General features: G+C 41.4%; 1 protein-coding gene across 1 annotated transcript; it reads left to right on the top strand.

Moving 5' to 3' along the window:
* The first annotated feature begins 121 nt into the window (after positions 1-121).
* Positions 122-16,270, top strand: lrrn3b (leucine rich repeat neuronal 3b). Its single transcript, XM_086269280.1, has 2 exons — positions 122-483; positions 12,500-16,270. Exon 2 carries the CDS (start codon positions 12,905-12,907, stop codon positions 15,032-15,034), a length of 2,130 nt encoding a protein of 709 aa, XP_086125406.1. The 5' UTR covers positions 122-483; positions 12,500-12,904; the 3' UTR covers positions 15,035-16,270.
* Positions 16,271-22,160: the final 5,890 nt, after the last annotated feature.

Genomic DNA, 22,160 nt, shown 5'->3' with positions numbered 1-22,160 from the left:
CGGCTGCTCTCGGCCAACCAGAGCAGGGATGCTGCGCACACCTCGCCTGCTTCTCTGACGCTATTGGCTCCTCTCTGGAGAGTCGGGGGTTTGTTCTAATATTAATGACTGCCGAGGAGACGGCGGCGCATCTATGTGGTCCGCCTGACACTTGATCGAGAGGGAGAGATGCGTTCGTAACAGCCGCTGTTAAGACGAAGGGAAGGGAAGGAAGGGAAGGGCACGAGGATCACACGAATCTTTCTCCGTTCCTTCGCCACACTGCTTTTGGACTTTGCCGTTTCGCCTCATGCAGAAACCCGTGCGTTTTCCCGGGGAATAGAGACCACAACTGATTCCTCATCAGCTGCGTGAGAACAAGAAGACCACACATTGTTGACTGGCTTTATGTTGCGCGCTGGGGCTCTCTCCCGTCATCGGAGGGGCGCACTTGATGGGAATACAGACACAAAACTGCTTTGTATCCGAGGGTGATGAAACCCGGTAAGTTTACTCTGTTTGCTGCTCTAATTTATATTTGTCGTTTTCGTCCGTGTCGCGCGATTGCGTCTGCGCAACGGCTCACAAGTTCACAAAAAAAAACCCGAACGAAATTGAGCGATTCCTGTGTTTTTTGTCGCACACACAGAGGAAAAAATACACATCAGGTTGCTTCCTAAATGTCAGTCACTCATGTGCCGATTGCAGAAATTAGGGACAAATACTACTGGATAACGAATCTTGTGACTGGCCTCGAATCTCCCTGTTTGGATGTAGGGACGCGCTTTTGCGCAACTATGCAGGATGCGCCTTTTAACCGGACCGGATTTTGGCTGTGTTTGGATTAAGAAGGAAAATCAGTTAAAGACAAGAAAAAGACAAGCCCCCGTGGTTGTGTGTGTGTGCGTGCGGGTACGCTTCTATGTTTGTGTGTTGGTGGATGGAGTGATTGGCTGGCAGCTTCATGTCCTCGGGTGCTGCTTAGTGAGCACACACCAGACACGTCTCTAAGAAACCCACAGAATGTCCCCCCCCCCCCTCCTCCTCCCCTCACTCTCCCCCTCTTTGTTAAACCTTCCTGTTGCAAGCACAGAAGTCGATACCCACACATGCCACGAGAGTACACGTCCACTGGCTTTATTTTTCAAACCCCACGCTCCTCAAATTGCTTCCTCCGCGGCTGTGCCATACACCGGATCCAGGGCTTTTACTTTGTGATTAACGCATCTACCGGAAAGCACCTTCTTGCGCATTCACCATCACCATCATCATCCCTTCACCTGCTCGTGCCTGTACACCCACACATCCAGGGATCCGGCTGGAGAAAGAGAGGGTGGCATTCAGTAATCCCTTAACTGCATTGGGGCGTCTTTCTCTAACCCCCCCCCCCCCTCAAAATTCTGCCCCTCACAGCCTCTCCCCTCTGTCCAAAATGTATTCCACTCAGCAGATTTATTATTCCTGAATAATTTGGATAAACAGATAATGGCCAATAATGACGAATGTGGATTTTCACCAAAGCAGGCTATCCAATTCTGATTGCTGTAATCTTCTGTTCAAATGTGTTCTGTGTGCGCACACACGTGTGTGTTTGTGTGTCCGCTTGCTTGTTCCAAGTGATGGATACAATAGGTTTTGGCCTCCACAGTGCGAATGACTCACCCAAAACAGTTGCTCCATGTGAACCACACAATGAAATGCCACACGAGAGCCATCGTGCCCTCACATCCGACACCATGCCACACTGAGAAAACCTTAGCCCTTCACATGTGAAGTATGTGGCTGGCTACCCGCAAAGCAATGTATTATAGCATTCGACCACCAGTGTTTGACAAGCAATCCCCGCAACATATTTATCAAGTGAGCGAGCAGTGGCAGCTGAGATTTAATGTGATGCAAGATAGAGCCGCAAACTTTGTGAAGCTCAAAATCAAGTATAGACTCCTAACATGGCAGCCACTTTGCAGTTTCTCCCCCAAGTAGTAACAAAAGCAGTAAAACAAACCCGTATTGGTTTTCTTCATTAATTCAGGCACACTTGTTCAAAACAAATCAATATTACATGTCCACCAACAAGTCATACGCTTAAATTGTGTGGCTTTGTGAATTGCCTATTGATCTGCGTGAGAAGCAGAGGTGGGGTGGGAAAGGTACTGCGCCTGCAGTGGCCTTGTGGAGGCTTTGAGAGCATGATCGGCAGCACGGTGTGGGTGTTCCATATTAATTTTTCTCTATAGTCAGAGGGCAGCAGGTTGCAGCGAGGTGAGAATTATGTGTGGGTGCCAAATGCTACTATTGGTTTGAAATGGAGTTCAGAAAGCTCCAAGTGTAAGTGCCATCACAATCAAGTTCTTCCTTTTTTTTGTTTTTTCTTTGATGGCGATAACAAGATGCAGAAGTATCCATCAGGGGACTCCTCAGTGAAATCCATGTAAACATATTCACAAGACGGCTGCGGGGGATCAGCCCGTGCAGCCAAGCATAGGCTCTCTGGTAGCATCTCCATTCCCAAACAAACACAGGCACCCGTTAAAATGGAATAAGCAGAGGCAGAGGGAAAAAAGGAACAGTGGGGAAGAGAATGGTGTGCATGTTTGTTTCGGAGCTAGTGGGTGGACTTGAAAGAAACAAAGAAAAAAGAGCTGTGGATCAAAACATGCCACGATGGAAACATCCATGGCATTTTACAATTTTTCAGTCCGTATCAAAGGTCAAAACAGGATGTGACACTTCCTTTGTATCCACTGACATTTACTTCTTGGATTTGGACTTTTTGGTACTTAACTTGGGCACATTTCTGGTGGGAGTGGATTTAAGGATTTAGGAGTGCCAGAGCACGGCTTTACCAAAAAAAAAGGTGCACTCAAAACCAGACCGTGTGTTAACAGCAAAATGCCAGGCCTGTGAGAATCTAGGACTGATGCTCACAATAAAAATCAAAGCTGCTAACCGCTAATTAAGCTGCTCTTCGGCAGACTCACATCAGAGCGGTACACGTTAGCGACATATGCCCATATTGCAGTTTAAAACGCGAGCAGAGACGAAGGAGGACATCTGAAGGGCCACTGCTGTGCGGTCCATCTGCTCTGCATTCTGACTGATACGTATAGGCCCTTAGTGTGCTGACGGAAATGGTAGTGATGCTGCATCCCTAGAACAAACCCAGCTGAACTGTTGTTGAGCTGCCCTGACCGATGCACAAGCACACATGCTCAGTTGAACGTATGTGCCAAAATGAGCATGTATACAGAGAATATCTGCCCGCAGACACAGAGCATTTTGAAAGAACCCCGTCTTTGGTCTTTTTGGGCGAAGAAAGAGTAGCTGGGAATGAAAACAGAAAAGAGAAAGCCCATATCAAACCCCATGAAATCATAATAAAGAGGCCCAAGCCAGCGATAAATGCATTTCAGTGGCATATAATGATTGATTCCATCTTCTGTGGGAACCTATTCTCTGCAGGCTTGTGGCCCCTTGACCAGCCATATATTATTCATATAAATATAGATAGGTGCGCATCTTAGAGGGAGCTCGCATGCCACATTTGCACCTGCAGATTCAATTTGGCTCTGACTTTGAGGGATATGCCGCTGGCTCCATTTCCCCTGCCTTCCCCCTCCACCCCACCCCACACCTTCCTCTTTCATTCTAGCTAGCAGCTATACATGGAACATTATGCAGATTTTTGTCAAGAGTGAGTGCGATTATGTTTGGGGAGAAATGAGTGTTGGAATGTTCGCTACGCCTTTGACCTTATCAGCGGCAGCCTTAAGCTGGATACCTTGGCTTAATTTTAATAGATGCAGCACTATGCGAATTAGACAAGGGGACCTAGCTGTGCTTTTTCACCGTGTGGCGCATTCTGCATGCATTATGCGAATGAGCCCCTGCGTGTTTGGGTTCTATTTTTTTTTTCTGCGAGGACGCAGTCTGCTACGTTACATGCCGGCAAATGCACAGATCTCTTTTTCTCATGTATTTGCATGTGTTCCTGTCTGCTGTGTGCATGCGCGAGGCAGGTGGGTGCGTTATATAGTGTTCAATAGTCCACCTTGTGTGTGTGTGTTCTCCCTCACTCAGCCCAAGGGCATGTCTTGTCCAGAAAAGAGCTGAAAAACCAGAGATAGGGGGTCCTGTGGTTAATTTGGAACATTGATTCTACATTAAGAGTCGACTTGCCACTGATTCATGGCTATTCAAGTGCAGATGTAAGGGGAAAGGTTTCCATCTGCTCCCCCATGGATGCACACACGTACACATACATATAAGTACAGGAAGCTTCATTATGCATACACACATAGAAGGTTCTCTTTAATGGACTCTCTCTTGCCTTGGAGAAAGTATAATAGTAAATCAATGAGGTGAAGGGCAGAAGGAGGGACAGTTAAGCCTTCTGAAGGCCTCCACCCAATATGAGGCTTAACCAGAATGTATAAAGGACTCGTTGTGATTGCAACATGACCGTGCTGCATGTTCACCACAGGTCCAAGTGCTGCATCTCTGAAAAGAAACACATCTTGAAAAGTTGTGTTTATACAGTAGAGCAGCAGCAGATAAACTATAGCTTTCCAATAATGCAAAGTGGCTGCATGTATTAAGTACATAAAACCACAATCTTAGTCTTAACACATCGCTAATATATTTATTACTCGTGTGGGTGACACTTGAGAAATACTGCCGTCAGTAAATAATAAAATTACAGTTAATGAAACTTTAGTAGTCATCTTACACAAAGTCAAGCTATTTAATCATCATTGGTAATTTTCTAACTTATTATTTATGCCATTAAGTTCTGTGATAAAAGATATTTAGGAATTCGGTAGTATCTCATTCCCCTGGAGTCAAATGCTGCCATTCAGTTGCTGGCATACCAGAAATGTGTACAAGGTCTTTTATTGGTGGCTCCAAAATGCACTTTGAGAGTGCTCTCACATACATCTTGTCATATTTTAACTCAAATCATGATCATTTCGTAAACCTAATCCAGTCGTTTGATTGGATTTAGCTGATGGCTAGTAAGAACAACAGTGGACACAGCAGGACACGAACCGTGTCTCTGTTATTTGAAACACAAGTAACACTTGATTACTTAAAACAAGCACTTAAATTTTTTATAACAATCATCTAAATACGGTTTGTAGGAACACTGCATAGCATTTGTGATCATCTCAGAGCTGTTTTAAAAAGATCAGTCGCAGCTTTCCACGAAAGCATCCACTAAATTTTCATAGATATTTTACAAACCAAATTTACAAAATGTACAACATTTTACAAAATTTCAATCAAGTGTTACCCCTCACATTACAGTTGGTAATTAGAAAATAGGAGCCATATGGTAAGACATGTATGCACAAGACATAGCATGGCAGGGGTGAAGAGTCTTGGGAAGGCAATTAGGCCAAAAGCAGACACTATGCAGGATAGGCATAGAAATATATAGTGAGACACGATGACATGCTGTCATTCTCCACAGCCCAATGGCTGGGCAGATGATGATGCAAACAGACAACATAAGGAGAAAAATTTCTCAATAAGGACGAGCAGAGAAAAATGTGAGAAGAGCAGGTTTATAAAAAGAGATATTTGGCTTGTATTATCATGAGAAAAAGGGAATGACAGAGTGAATAGAGAAAGAAAAGAGCCCGAGCTAGGGAGAGGGTGATGGGTGAAGAAAGCCTTGCAAGGCTTATTACCAGTGGATCAAAATTCCCAGTGAACCGTTTCTACAATACACAGGCTATTCTCCTGAAAGAGGAGGCAATTCGACTGCGCCCTACTTTCCACTTACGTCTGACCTTTATGTCTTCCACCCAGTTTTACCACAGTAAGTTTAATGTCTACCTCTCAGCAGATGCAATACTGCCTTGTTACCACTTAAACCATGCAGGCCTCATAATCATCTCCCTGAGGGCCAATATGCTTCCCACAAAAAGAAAAAAACTTACGTCTTGATCTCGCAAATTTTTCTCCGCCATTCCTGCCGTTGCATGCAGAACTTGTGTTTTGTATAATAAATGATTGCATTTTCTTTCTTAGGTCAACTTGTCTCCACACAGGGCACTGATGAGCACCCAACCTGTGACAAAGCAATCACCTCTCTTTCCCCGCTTCGCTAAATCCCATCCAAGCCCTGTGAAGCGAGCGGGAGGATTTATAATAACTCATTTCAATAAACAGAATAAAACAAACAGTTCTGCCCGGCTGTTTGGCCGCCCGACGACTTGAGTCAGGGTTTCCTGAATTAGCGCCGCAGAGCCACTTGGACCACCGCTTTCTGGCCCTCCTGTGCATACTCATTAATTTCAAGTGGTCATATCTCACTGGTCTCTAATCAAACTGTATTTGTGCCATTACTATCCTGTGCAGCCACAGTGTTAAGATAATGTAGATGGTCTGGTGGGAAAGTAAGCGAGGTGTTGCCAAGATGTGAATGAAAAAGCTTTTCACCTTGACAGCGCGTGAACCTCTTAACCGAAGCCTTGTCCTAATTCGCCCGGTGCCATTTGCAGATTACAGGAAATCTCTAAACACTATGAAACATATAAAATAATCTATAAATTACAGAATCAGATTCATATTTAAAAAACAAAAAGCAAAAAAAAAAAACAGGGCAGCAACATGTCAGCGTAAATATGCAGCATTTTAATGAGGAGAGATTCGAAAGCTTTCAGTTGTGTCAAAGGTCATTCTAATTAAGAGTGAAATGTGCGGCTAACAAGGTCTAAAGCCATAGCGGTTCATAAAGGTGACGCAATCACGCTGTCATTTCTGAACAGCATCTTTATTGGAATATGTCAATAACTACAGAAGCTCCTTACTCTAAGTGATGATGCAATAACTCTGCTAAATAAAAGCATCTTAGGCGCCTACACAGAATTTGTGTTCTTGTCAAACATGTGCAAATGAGACGCAGAGGTGAAAAAGTGCACATTGCAAAAAACATTTACACTGAGGTGATGTGGAAACCAGTGATAAAATATATATATATATATAAATAAACCATGATGTACCTGAAGCATGAAGCATGTTTGGGAGCAACCTGCCTGAGGAGATAAGGCTGATTCATTGACGTCCTTTGAAAGGATTCTAAAAACACATTTTTTTAGAGCTGTATGTATGTTTGTGTGAAGTCTTTTTTAAATCACTGTTTGTGTGTCTTGCTTGTTTTTATCATATTCTGTACTTATTATGTCATTATGTTAAGTTTTTATTAGAGGCTGACCAATATATCAGCGGGTCTGATGTATTGACTGATAATAGTTCCCTGTGATGGATACACGGACACATTATTTGCAGATATTGCTGGTACTTGTAAGGATTCAGTACACATAATAAATGTTAGGGAAATCTGTTTATGTTTCAAGTGTCTGAAAGAAAAAATATCACCCGATACATTGGATCTTTAAAATCACCAACTATCAGTATATGGATCAGTCTTATAAATCCTATATAAGTCTAATTTTTTCTTTTACTTAATTCTTACTAAATTACACAACGTTAATCAAATTTGTTTTTGTGTAACCTCACAGTTTGGCTTACCAGTCTTATATCTGTTCATATTATTATTATTAACTATTAACTACAAATTTATGTGGTACACAGTTTCTAAAAGTACTGCATTCATTAATTTGCAGATATATCGAAACCTTTGGCTACTAAGAAGCATCAACTGAATGGCTGTGTTAAATTTCAAGACGATCTCGTGTAGTGACAAACCCACAAATAACAAACCACCTGACTCTGCAGCTGTCTTTAGCGCAGCAGAGCTGTATAGCATCTTTCAGGTCATAGCGTATATTTCAGCTGCAGCAGGCAGCTGTTTCCTGCAGCACGCTATCAGCCCAGCATCAAACAGCAGACAGTCAAAGTTCTGCCTGGTGAATATATCGTAGGATTTTGTTTCTCTTGATTTTTGTGCTTGAACGCAAAAGAGCTAAACAGAGACTGAATTTTGGACTTGCGTACCTCAGACGGATTGAAGTAAAACCCCAAATTGGGCGATAATGTTTAACCACACAAGCTCAGCCTGTTAATAGGTATCAGATCTTTCATTTAACTGTTATAAGATTATAATGTGTCAGTGTCTCTTCAGGCTTTCACCTAGGAGATGGAGAGCAGTGTTGGTAATGAAACCCAGTGGTGGTAAACAAACCCGTATTTCACCCAGCTAAGGCAGTCTTGAAACGAGGCAGATACAAGCAGCTTGTTTTGCTGCGATACTCCCAGCCAGGATTAACACTGCTGAAAGTGGAAAGCCCATGGGCTACACTGCCAGCCTCCCACTGTAATGGAGCTGCTTGCCCACCACTCTCTTTCTCCTCTGACACCTTGGAACTTGTGCTCCATGAGTGAACACCTTAGCCTGACCTATAAAAGGTCCCCTGAACAAATGTCAAAGCTTTGGCTTAATGCGTTAGCGCAGGTAGACATTAGGTTGCTGGAGATCCCATTACAAGCTTTCCGTGTTCTGTTCTAAGGTGTTGATTTTGTACCTCAGTACTCAGGATTTAGTAAAGCTTTTCCACACACAGATTACCAGCATCCATCTTTGAATTCAATTTACCCCAGCCATATTAAGCACATTTCTCTATGTCCAGCAGTTACGTAATGTTTTTTCTTGTTTCTTTCTTTTTTCGACTTTGACTAGAATTTGACTGGATCAAACTAAGATTAATATTTCTTGCAACGACAGCATTACAAGGGTCAGTAGAGGTTAATAGCTCAATGCCACAACAGAAACGAAGACGTTTCTCCTCTGGCAAGTCACTTTGTCCTCCAGATCTCTTCTTTCCCTTCTCCCTCCACTCACGCTCTGCCTCAATTACCAGCAACTGAGCAGTGGACTGTGGGAATTAGCTCTGTATAGTAGCTGTGTGTGTGTGTCTGTGTGTGTGTGGGGGGGATGTGGTTCGGTAACTTGACTGGATTTTTACTAATAGGTTTGTACAAGTGGTAGTCATGGTGCAAGGCCTTCAGAATATAGACTGCCTGTTCAGTGGGCTCCGCATTATTCAGTCGCACGATACCAATTTATGTGATCAACTGCCTGTAGATGATTAGGATAGTGCACTTAAAATAATGCAAGTATGGGACAATATTCCAACCTTAAGCGTATTGAAACTCTATTAGGGATGGGCATTTCAAGCAAAAGTACTGCTTGTATTCACTGGGAGGTATTTGGATATCCCTCAAAGAGCATTTCAATTGAGGCTCTGTCGTTGAAAGCTTTACTGTTGTAACATCTTCCGTTTGTCCATTTTCTGCAAGACACACACTGTTGGCCACAACCATATCTAAGATCTGCATTTTTATGAACCACATGTTGGATTATCATTAATAGAATTTCATCCTCATTAATCAGCAGGGAAATATGTTCTTCTTGCTGGCCTCATCATCATGCACATTGTCCTGTAAAGCCTTCCTAATCCAGTCCTTGATTTTTGATGGAAAAGCAAGCATTAGCGTCCGCCAAACCAAAAGAAATCCCTCTCTCAATCTGTCCCTATTTCCAAAACCTCTTTAGTGTCCACGATGTCATCCTCACATCCATCCTCGCCAGAATCTAATGGAGAAGCAGTGTGCTGTGAAAATAGGGCAGTGCTGTGTCTTACAGCACACCAATTCCCTTAGCAGGAAATATTGATTGAAACATTAATTAGTCCGAGAGTGTTCCCTCTGACGTAACTAGCTGGTAAAACAAATAACAGCAGCCCGTATTGGAACCACCTGCAGCGAATTCACAGTAAAGCTAAGCCATAACAGTTAACCTGACCACATTATGCTGCTGGTAATTGTGATTACTAAGGAGAAAAAGCCAGGGCGAGCAGAGGTGAGAACTAAATGCGGTAGGCTGTATTACAAAGTCTGTCCTGTGCTTCCAGGATATGGATCAACTGCATAGCCCACGATGGAGAGCCGGTGCTGAGGGAGAGAGGCTAAGTCCTGTTTATCAGAATTCTCTGGGTGTAGAAGCTTATTAAAGTGCCAGGTGCTTTTGAAAAATAATACCCCCCCTTTCCCCCCACACACACCACCATCCCCACCTTCTCCCTCTTTCACAACCTTACTGTCTGCCGTCCCGAACCAAACCACGCTCTAGCCAGTGATGGCACACAGGTTGAGGAATGAACCCTCGGCTTGGCTCCACCAGCGGGCAAACTCCAGCATTTCTGCTTCCTTCAGAAGTTCTTATTCATTTAGTTATTTATTTATTTCACCCACCACCACCACCACCACATCTCCCCCGTGGTGGAAACAGCGAAGGTGATGAAATGAAATCATTTCTCTTCCCTTGTTTTCACTTTCCAGCCACCGTCACAGTTCTCCTCTTGATTCTTTCTATTTCATCCGCTGTCTCTTCTGACTTTTCTCATGTGGCGCCTGATCTCATAGGCCCCAAAATATCACAAGCACCATCAAACCCATCTGTTCAGTAAGAGGCAGTCACATATGACAAATTACATACACTTCAACTGTGGAGCTTCTGCCACGTCAGGATGTGATGGAGACACTAATCATACAACGGTGCGAGAGACAGTAGATAGAAAAGATGTGTGAGTCACATGAAGGAGGAAGCATCTAAGCTATACCCATATGGAAAAGAAATAGAAAAAACTTATAAAAGACTTGCATCAGCTTTAGCTTGCTTCATATAGTGAATCATATAAGGCTTATATGATTCACAGTGGCCACTTTCTCATTACTTTCATATATTGTTTTACGGAGTATCAAAAACATACAAGTTTCATTTATATAATTTTTCAAGGGATCTTATATCTGTTTTCACTCTTGTATGCTTTTCATACAAGTTTCACACAAGACAGATACAAACTTTATAAGATTTATATATATTTTTTCCATATGGGTAGTTATATATCTACAATGCTTATAAATGGAAATAATCATACAATAGTCTTTGTTACATAAGAATATTGAACAAACTTACAAAGGCCAAATATTGTTACAGGTGAAATTGTTTGCCTTTTACTTTGAAACGACCGAAATCTGCCTACATTTCCCAGAATTCCATTTTAGGAACATCTGTAAATACCGTATCACTCTTTAGAAATAGTCAGCGGCACAAACATATGCGTTTTTAACAGTTAAAAAAGACCCTGAGAGCAAATATGTTGACCTACAAATGAAGTAAAATATGCACAATAGCCTTGAGCTTTCACTCAAATCAGACTGTCTAAAATCAGTGCAATGGATTTTACCCATTGCCTTTAATTAAAATGTCTCAGAGAAATTAATGGATAATTTACTAGCCTAAAAAAATCCCAGAATAAAATGGAAATGTCAGAGAAGTGTGCAACACTTTCTGCTAACAGCACTGTACTGCATTTTATAGTTCCTGTTGAGCCCATGAGAGTACATGACCTTAAACTGTCTTGTATGAAGTGTAATGAAAGGGTGAACAAAGGCAGACAATTCAGACAAATACTAACTGCACTGGGTAGATAATTGAATTTTAATTTATAGTATTTGCTTCAATTTATTATTCAGACAGGATCATCAAAATGAAAACACTTATTGTGCCATGCCGTGTTTGGTAATGATGTTTTTGTTTTACTTTTCAATGCACCCATTTCCTTTATTACAACCCTGTTCATTTATGTACTTATAGATGCAGCCGAATGACAATGAAACGTCAATGAAATGCATTTTTTCAGTTCAGTAAGACCACAGATATTACATAAAACTACTAAACAATCGTGACACTAATCACCGACCTAAATGACTGTGATCATTCTCAAATTTTAAATGAAAAAGAACATAGATTTAGCTGATGATCTTCGATCTGTGACTATTTTATCTATTATTCAAATATCCATGTTCAAGACAATACCATAATAATCACTTATTTTCTTCACTTCAGGCACCTTTTAGTAATCTGTGTCCATTGGTAAACTGCATGACCTGTTTTTCCAGAAATGCTAAATCCTATTAGCATACAGATGTGCTGATTGCTAAAAAGATTAATTACGTCAACACGTTAATGCATTTTAATTTTCATGGCAGTCGGTTGTTTCGTCTCCTAACAAACAGGTGCAAACTGCATCTAGGTCAACTGTTTAGTTTGCATTTACAGCCTAACCGTCTCACTCCATTGTGTATTACTGGCTGCCCATTTACTTGTTGCTATAGTGACTGACATATTCTAGCGTCTTTGAGTAGCTTGCCCTAAAGCGTAACGCTTAAGCCCTAGGATGTCTGCCATTTAAGAATCTTAATGAAGCCTTCTCTTTAACCAATAATAGACTCATACTGCTAGCATCAAGATTTAGTGCTATATAGTAGTGGTACATATGGTACATCCTCAGAGTGAAGTCTAGAAGGTCAAGCAGATATAAATCCATTGTTCTACGTCTTGAAGGGAGCGTGTATAAATGTCAACATGCATCAGTGTGCCTATAACAAATGTCAATATGTCCAAATCCTTTTCTTATGACATTCTCTGACCATGCCCATTATCTGGTAATACTCACATGTTTCTCTCTGTCTTGTTTGTTTTACGCAGGTAGGAATGGACTGGGCTGTGGATTCTGGAAGCTAGTAAAGACAATCAGTGAGGACGGTTATCTTTAAAGAAAGAAGTTGTTTTATGGATACCTATAAAGGTTCTTAATATAAGTCTTTTGAGGTGTAATATTGGTCCAGGCTTTTTTCTTTTTTCCGCCTCCCACCTATTTTTGGCTCGCCTGATTGCACCCTTGGCCTCAAACCCTGACACCAGCATTGAGTGAATCAAGGGCATCTACATAGGAAGACAATAAAACACTAGGAAGCCCTGTGGCAGTTGCGGCAGGGCTGATGAGTCAGTTGCCACAGCGGCTGCAACAAATGAGTAATTATTTGTAAAGTTAATAGCTGAGACCAATCAATCTACAAGGACCAATTTCTGACTGGAGGAAATCGGTCCAATATGAAGGACTTGTCATTTGTGGATCATCTCTTTGTTGGCTTGGCCATGGCCTCTTTTGTTGTGGCCACTGAGCTGAGGCCTGATTGCCCAAAGCTTTGTGTGTGTGAGATTAGACCCTGGTTTTCCCCTACTTCTGTCTACATGGAGGCGCAGACAGTTGACTGCAATGATTTGGGACTCTTTAGCCTGCCAGAAAAATTACCAGTGGGCACGCAAGTACTGTTATTGCAAACAAACAACGTCGAGAGGATTGACAGACCTTTGGATTACATGCCCAATATTACAGAGATTGATTTATCGCAAAACAACTTATCCTCAATCAGCAACGTCCACCTTGGGAATCTTACTCAGCTGCTCTCCCTTCACTTAGAAGAGAACTGGATACGAGAGCTTCCTGAGCAATGCCTGTCAGAAGTGGCGAACCTTCAGGAGCTCTACATGAATCACAATCTCATCTCTTCTATCGCTCCGCTGGCTTTCCAGGGTCTAAGCAACCTTGTGCGACTCCATCTCAATTCTAACAAGCTGAGTGTCATTAAAAGAGAGTGGTTTGAACCTTTGCCAAATCTGGAGATCCTAATGATTGGTGAAAATCCAGTTCTTTCTATTGATAACATGAACTTCAAACCTCTAAGTAACCTCCGCAGTCTTGTTCTTACCAGAATGAACCTGTCCCAGCTTCCTGATGATTCACTGGCTGGTCTTGATAACTTGGAGAGCATCTCTTTCTATGATAATATTTTTCCCGAGGTTCCTCACTCTGCCCTGAGAAATGTCAAGAATCTTAAGTTTTTGGATCTAAATAAAAACCCCATTACTAGAATACAAAGAGGGGACTTTGTGGATATGCTTCATTTGAAAGAACTAGGGATTAACAGCATGCCAGAGCTAGTTTCCATTGACAGCTTTGCCCTCAATAACCTCCCTGAGCTGACCAAAATCGAAGCAACCAACAATCCTAAACTCTCTTATATCCATCCTAATGCTTTCTACAAACTCCCACGGCTGGAAACCCTTATGTTAAACGGCAATGCTCTCAGTGCCCTCCACAGGATTACTGTCGAATCTCTTCCAAATCTGAGGGAGGTAAGCATGCACAGTAACCCAATCCGCTGTGACTGCGTAGTCCGCTGGATGAACATGAACAAGACCAACATCCGTTTCATGGAGCCTGACTCATTATACTGCGTAGAGCCTCCGGAGTATGAGGGCCAGCATGTCCGGCAGGTGCACTTCAGGGAGATGATGGAGATTTGCCTGCCACTGATATCACCCGAAAGCATGCCAGGGCACATTAAAGCACAGAGCGGGTGCTCAGTGTCACTTCATTGTCGGGCTTTTGCCGAACCAGAGCCGGACATCTACTGGATCACCCCATCTGGCACAAGGGTCCTGCCTAACACTGTATCTGACAAGTTCTACATGCACCCAGAGGGAACCTTTGACATCTACGATATAACAGAAAATGAAGCCGGTGTTTACACCTGTGTTGCCCATAATTTGGTCGGTGCTGATCTTAAATCCGTCTCTGTAGAGGTAAACGGATATTTTCCTCAACCTGTCAATGGTTCTCTGAATGTTGAAGTCAAATCAGTGGAGACACACTCCATTCTGGTCTCATGGAAGGCTGGCCCTGGCACTTTGGCTCCCAACATTAAATGGTACACTGTTTCAGATGCCAACCATCCCACCATGACTTTTACCACCAGGGTTCCCTCAGATGTCCAGGTGCACAACCTTACCCATCTCAGCCCCGCCACTCACTACAAAGTCTGTGTGGATATCCGCAACATCCACTACAACCATGACACCAAATGTGTCACTGTCACCACTAAGGGATTAGAGTTGGCAGCCAAGGACACAGAAAAATGGGATGCAGCAGTAATCACTGTCTTTGGTGTGCTCCTGGCTGTGATTTCAGTGGCCTGCCTGTTTATTTATGTGTCTCTGAGGAACCACCACCTTTATGGGGATATAAGGAAATGGGACTCTAAAGCTTCACTGATACCAGTGGAAGCTCCCGGTATGCACTCATCTTTCTTTACAAAGCTGTGGGTTACGGGTAAGGGACTGCCAAGTGGAGTGGAAGTGAAAGCCACAGTCATAAATGTATCTGACAATGCCTTTTAAGAACCACAGCTTTGTAGAGCACCACACACCTACAGCAAATGGACAAGGCCACTGGGCAGGGGTGGACGATGATATACTGTTTTCAAAGGCATACCCATTGCCCGTTCCCAGCTCAGATACACTGGGAGAACTATTAATGGAAGGGGATGGAACGGTTTAAATTGACTACATGCTATCCCAGTTTCAACCCTAGTTGAAGTGGTGGCTTTGTAACCATCAAACCAAGCTAACATCAACAGGAAGGGGTATTTACTGCAAAAAAAATTCGATTACAGTACCATTCATACAGAAATGCAGGCAGAGAAAAGAAAGTGGACGTGTTGAAGGTCAGCTCTCTTGTAATTGACTGTTAAATGTGTTCAGAGTTGTGGAACTGTCCGTGTGGTCCCAAGCAATACCGTCTGTGCTTTGTCAAACATCCATAGACGAGTTAGAGATACAGTAATAACACCTGTCTATTATGGGAAGGGAGATTTATTAGAGTAGACAAAAAACAGTGACTATGGTGTAAGCCTTTTGATGAAATATACCCCCCCTTTTCTATTTAAAAACGGATTCTTGATTTTTCATGGAAATATTGTTATATATTCTATTATGTTGATGTAATGACAAATCCTCTGTATGTGAACAATTTAAATGGGTTTTAAATGAAGGCAAGGAGCAGACTACTTTTGATTACAACATCACATTAAGCTTAATGAAATTCAGCAACAAAATGGGTATCTAGAGAGGATATTTGCCAAATGGCTGTTTATGCTTTGTAGTTCTCATTGCAATGGTGACTGGCAAAAACACTGGACTCAAACAAATATATCGAGTTGTTTAAAACTAAAACGAGTGATGTTTTATCTCCTCAAGAGGTGGTTTGTTAATGCCCTGGTAAGTGCCTACAACAAGAGCTACGTGAGGTAAACGGAGAGGAAACTGAAGAAATTCATCAGCCACAGCAAAACACAGTCATGTCATCATTGCAGTCACAAGCTATTCTCCAGTACTTTTAGTGGAAATACTTTCTCAGTATTTTTAGCATACATATTTTAAGAAAACATTTTGTTGTTGCTTTGGGTGTCAAGTTAAAAAGCCATTTTTATATTACCTGTATTATATGTGATCAATGGGCACAACAGACTAATTAAGAAAAGCGCTAAGAAAAAAAAATAAATGTCATTGTTTCTTTTACAAACAATTGCCTACTTTCTCTCATTTTATTCTCATATTTATAACAACAGCAAAAGGGACCTGTTATTTTCATTTTCATCTCTTTTTTTGGGCTCTACTTGAATAACTTTGCACGAGTTACGGTCCTAAATAACGATTATTTGTGTATAAATAACCCCTAATTTATACATTGGGCCTTGGTGCAACCTCTGCTGCCTGAAACAAGCCCTTATAGAGCCCTTCCCCCCCCTTGAAGCCAACTTTCCTCTTATTGGCTGCCCCTAATAAACCATATTCAGAATATCCTCTGTCAGTGAGATCATACACAGGCAAAGGCAGAAAATATTGTCCGAGTATAAAAGCAGTCTGATGGCTGAACTTTTGGCTGTGATTTATTGCCAGGACGATGTTATCGGCCCATATTAACTATTTCCGATTTATTGGTATCGACATTTGTAATTTGACCATAAACAAACATTAAACAGCAATAGATAAAGTCTGGGAGAAACACCCTTCAACCATGTTACAGCTATTGATGTTGCACAGTGTGGTCCACCACAACTTTACCCTTGGCAACTGTTTTTGAATGTGCTTTGAACACCACAAACTCAACAAGCAGCTGATCCAAGCAGAGTCGGACTAATCTACTGCATGTTTGACAATAAAACAAGTTTATATTTAAAACTCATTATCATAATATCTTAGTGCTGACTCACACATAACTACACATAACAAATGTTAGGGAAATCTTTTTATGTTTGTCTGAAAGATACTAAATATTGGCTGATATATCAGATTTCCCCCCAAATATCAGTATTGATATTGGAAGCCATTTTGCTTATATTGTATTGTTATTTGTCATGCATAATGACATTCTCACATTTACATTTTTGCTTTTTAACCTTACTGTTGTTTTAAGTCTTAGTTAATTTGCCTTTGTTTATATGCATCAGAATATCGGAATCTTTACTCTATCAGTTTTAAAAATTCCTAAATCGGGATCTAATTACCTGGACATACATTAACCTCTTTGTTCTAAACTTTGGTCTTGTTTAAAAGGCACACCCATGATTGTACAACAGTAGAAAGATGACAAACAATAACAAAAAGCATAGTAAATCCCCTTTAGTAAATATACTCATGTCATCATCTTGTAATGGTGTACAGTGAAATGTGCCTTGACTTTTATATGACATTTCAACTGCAAGAATGTAAAACAGAGTATTGATAATGAGCAAATGGTACAGAAGAAAAAAAGTCTTTTGAATCAGACCACAGGGGATGAGTCAAGGGACTTCAGCTGAATGGCTGAGTGGTCGTCCTGACCCTGGGAAGAAAAAGAAGAAGAAAAAAAACAGCAACAAAGAGCAGAACTCATTAGTCGCCTCATTAAGAACATGTTCGTCCTTCAGCTGGTCTGAATATAGTCACTGTGTTGCAGCTACAGCTGCTGCTGCTCGTGCTCAGACGGGAACACAACGTCCCTACGACACCGAGATAAAGTACAGTATACCAAAAAGTCATGTGGAGTGGCACGGAGCCGAGTCGAAACTTCACATTTTATTTGTCTTACTGAATTATCCAGCACATAGAACATTTCACATGAGAAAGCCAAGCATGATGAATGGCTGTCAGAGGCAGAGTGACATGGTGGATTTATCAAACAGGGCCTAACACTCATACATCAGGCCAGCCTTCAGCACCACGGACAGAAGCTTTTAGAGCTGAGCCATCTGTCAAAGACAAAGGGAGTTAAAATATGACATGCCGTGCTCCTCAGGTATCGCTCAGGTCAGACTAGGCCTGCCTCTTTGAAAGCACAGATGCACAAATGAAGCTTGGCAGAGCTCAATGCCACATGCTTATGTTCTTACATAGATAAAGAAAAGCAATTCAAGGTCACTCGCTGACACAGAGGGACTCCAGAAGAAAACAAAAACACTTATAGGCACAAACAGTTAAGCTCTGAATCATCCAGTCACTCATACCTGAAGTGCTGCAGTTCAGTCCTGACAGTCAGAGGCAATACTAAATGAGTTCACTGACCAAACATGTTCTTTGAGATTAAAGTAGCCCAGAGACATTAGCCTTATTGCCTTTAAAAATATTTCATTATAGTTTTTACACCTTCTGATGTGATTACATATGTTGTAGTTGAGTGAATACACTGAATGTAACCAGGAAACTCATCTCTCCTGCTGTCGCTCCCAATTTCATGCATTTCCACGATCTCTTTGTTTTATCTCCCTCCGCTAGCCGCTGACAGTTTGGGAGATAGCTTCCCCCCCCCTTCCTCTTTCCTTTTGTATGAATTTGTACATTCAAAGGAAGCCATATTAGAAAAAAAACTGTGGCTTTAACTTAAATCCCACATGAAAAGAACTAGTGAGCTGTCACCATTTAATCCGCAGTGAGGACGAAAAAATTATGTTTCTCGCTGAATCTTCAAATATTTCAAATATTAAAACCCACCTTGTTCTATTCAAAGAAAGCCATCTGCATCATGGCAGATATTAAAGCATTCTCTGTGAAGGCTTATGGATGGGTGTTCCTACTGGTTACATATTCATTTTAATTTTGTAAGGATCATTGTCAGCCTGTCTGAGATTTGATGCAGCAAACCACCAATGGGAGGTACAAGTTCAATAGTGTATTTATTTATTCTACTTTTAAGTCAGTGGCTAGAAGGTAATTTTCCTTATATGTTATCAGATTACATTTTATAGTGTTAGTCTGTTGATCCTCACTTACTACTACAACAGTGTACGTATAGAAGCATCACCAAAATGAGAATGTAGGAAGGTGCTATTTAAACACTTTTTAGTCCATAATTCTCCAAATAGGTTGTATTCATAACAGTTTTATCCATACAACAGCCTGAATAAATGCTTTTTTTCTATACTGAAAGCTACAATTAAATATTGAATTCCCTCGCTGTCCGAGATAAAATTAAAGAAAAAACTATAACACAGCAAAAGGCTGCAGAAAGCAAACAATGTTCACAGCGCTACAGGCATTTTTATACGTTTGAATTATCAGCTTATTAAAGTTACAAACTTCCACATAGGTCAGTCAGTGTAGCTACGGGCAACCACGTTCCAATGAAAAGTGAAATGTCAACATGCATTTACAATCCTGCTGCTAACACTATATTTAATGCCACTGCTTGCTTTTAAGAGGCCTTTATAGGCAGCCATTGGAGAAACAACCAGATGACCTATGGACTGCAATAACAACGCACTGATTGCTTGTAAGTCTGAATAAAAAGGGATTTGCCTTTGGAGGCAGGTAAAGTGCTTCTATATCATGAGCGGAGGGAGGTCTTTGTTAATGGATTTTTTAAATTATTATTATTATTTTCTTTTAAGCAGCGTGAATTGTTTAACTCTTCACAGGCTTTTTGATGGGTTTTACATGTGTATCTTCAGTGAGCCTAGATTTGTCCAATGCATCGTCCTTCTGATCATGCACTGCTGTATATTTCCTGAAGAGTAGATGCACAGTGTCAAAGCAGATTTGGTACGACTCGTCGACGGGTGAGCAGTCAAAAGCTATTTGTGTGAGTGCATTTCGGCTCTGCCTGGCCTCTTCCTGTCGACGTTTCCATAACTGTCCATCACTCACAGCGTGTCCCACCGAACAAATGTTGTGCTTTTTTTAATCCTCTGGTTGTTTGCACACATTTACACTTGCATGAATACTAAGAAACGCAGACCCAACAACACAGTAATTATTAAGTACTTCAATTTTAGATGTTTCCTGGCTCACAGGAAAGAATTCACAAGGCCATGCAAATTGGAGGTTTCTTAACATAAGTGAAGTGTCATATTGATAAATACACAACCATAAGTCTTCCTGGGGCTACTGTTAAGAATCAGCCTGAGCTGAATGTAGGAATGACACGACTCCACAGAGAGCTTTCTAACTAATTGGATGACCCATTTTCAAACAGTTGATTAGTTTCCTGGGCTCCTGATTGATCACTGCCTCTCTTTGTCTCACTGTTCACCTCCATGACGTGGACACAGAACCTGTGCCTGTCAGATCGATACAGGGGCTAATATGTTACTCGCATGCATTTGCTCACATTAATAATGTATTGCAAATTAGGGGAGGAAGGAAAAAAATGGGAGGCCCAAAGTACCTAACAAGCAAACATGTCAGGAGATGCAGGGGCACTTTTCTTCTGGTTTTAAACAAGCACGGTCAGCCTCGTGGCACAGATGCACCACCGCTCCCATTAGATTAGTGCTGCAGACGCATCGATATTCCAGTTAGACCACATTAATCATTACTGAACATCAGGGTGAAGTTGTGAAATGGTGGGAAAGCCAGCTACAGTTAAAGACCTCGTAAAAAAGAAATGTTTGTTCCGCAAGCCTATTAATGTAAGGCTTCCATCTGCAGACAGGTCTGCTGCAGATTTTGTTTCCCACTGGTAGGTTTGAAGACAAGTTGGATAATGACTGGTTACAGTTGAGGTTGAGTAGACCAATTTCTATTACTTTTGTGGCTTAATAATAATGAATACCCCAAAAAGCTTTTTTATTTTTTCAGGATAAATACCAGTTCACTCTCTGATAATATGCATCCACGAAACAGATAAAGCATGTGGGATAAGTGTCACCATTTTTCACTTAACCATGGGAAGCATCCAAGAGGTGGAAATAATGGGGAGTTATAAAATCTCATTGGTTCAGCTTTTGTGTGTGTCATATATCCGTTAATTTTTAAAAAATAATAATAAGAATAAAATAAATAAATTAAAAAACACAACAATTTTTCTGTGAATAAAGTCACAGCTGTGCTTTGGATAAAGCATCCTTTTCTGTGTCAGCGTTGGTGTTTTTCTGAGCTCCCGTGGTCTGCTGGCGACAGGTCTGCCAGTGAAGGACTGTGCAGGTTCAAACAGAAATATACAGGACTCAGCAGAAATTGAAGTGCAGCGCAAAGTGCAAATTTGGAACAATAACCATATATTCAGCCACAGCCTCAGCCATCACGGCCAGGCGGAGCAGCAGCAGCTGCGCTCACATCTAGTAACCAAACCCTGTCACAATTCAGCCTGTTAAAATGAGTAATAAGTGCTAAATGCATCATAAAGTTTCACACCTCCTTTCGGCAGTGTCTGCAGGGTTTTTCCCTTAACAAGCGGTGTGTAATTGGACTGGACCGACACAACCTCAGCTGTTTATACGGAGATAGAATGTATAGTATAATAAGGGAAATAAAGATTTTGTTGCCCACTGTATTATATTGTACAAGAATGTGAAGGAAAGAAGTAATCCTTGAATCCTGCACTATTATAATATTAAAAGGACTGGACTACTAATAATTACTGATACTACCCAACCTGCTCATCTCATCAGTAAATACCATTATTTTTATGCATTATTATGAATTGTGAGTGTGGTCAGAGGTCAGATAGGAGGACCAAGGAGGTCAAGAGGAGATCAGACTATTTCTTAAAATGAAAACATATAGACTTACAATACATGTGGTGCGCTTTCTTTCATGAATACAGTAAGGATAATGGCCCAAAACATTGAAAACATTCATTTTAATGGCAAACAGTATCATTTCCTTGGATCCACAGCACCATAAAACCTACTGAAAAGCTGGGGAAAGCAATACAATAGTGACAAAATGCTTAACGGGGGGAGGGGGGGCGGGGGTTGGGGAAGCAAGCATCGGTGATGCTTAGACACAATAACAGGATAAAAGTACAGTTTTGTTTTTAGATTGCTGGCTTTGTGATGTTGTGCTTGTGCTGACTTGTGTGAAGTGTCAACACTGGCTGACAGCAACAACTGCAAAAATAAGAAGCAAGTTGAGATTAAAAAACATTTAGAATCTACTGTGCTGGGCTGTAATGACTCAGACATGTAATTTAGTTCTTCTTGGCACAGCCCAAGGTTTAATGTTACATGGGTTCTACAACAGCTCTTATTTTGAAATGAAGTTAAGG

Source organism: Aulonocara sp. 'chitande type north' Nkhata Bay, linkage group LG17, assembly GCF_057382095.1.
Source record: "Aulonocara sp. 'chitande type north' Nkhata Bay isolate Kocher_YH1m ecotype deep benthic linkage group LG17, A_spYH_male_GT1.1, whole genome shotgun sequence".
NCBI lineage: Eukaryota > Metazoa > Chordata > Actinopteri > Cichliformes > Cichlidae > Aulonocara > Aulonocara sp. 'chitande type north' Nkhata Bay.
The sequence above is the reverse complement of the archived record's forward strand: the minus strand, read 5'-3'. Positions and strand labels throughout refer to the sequence as shown.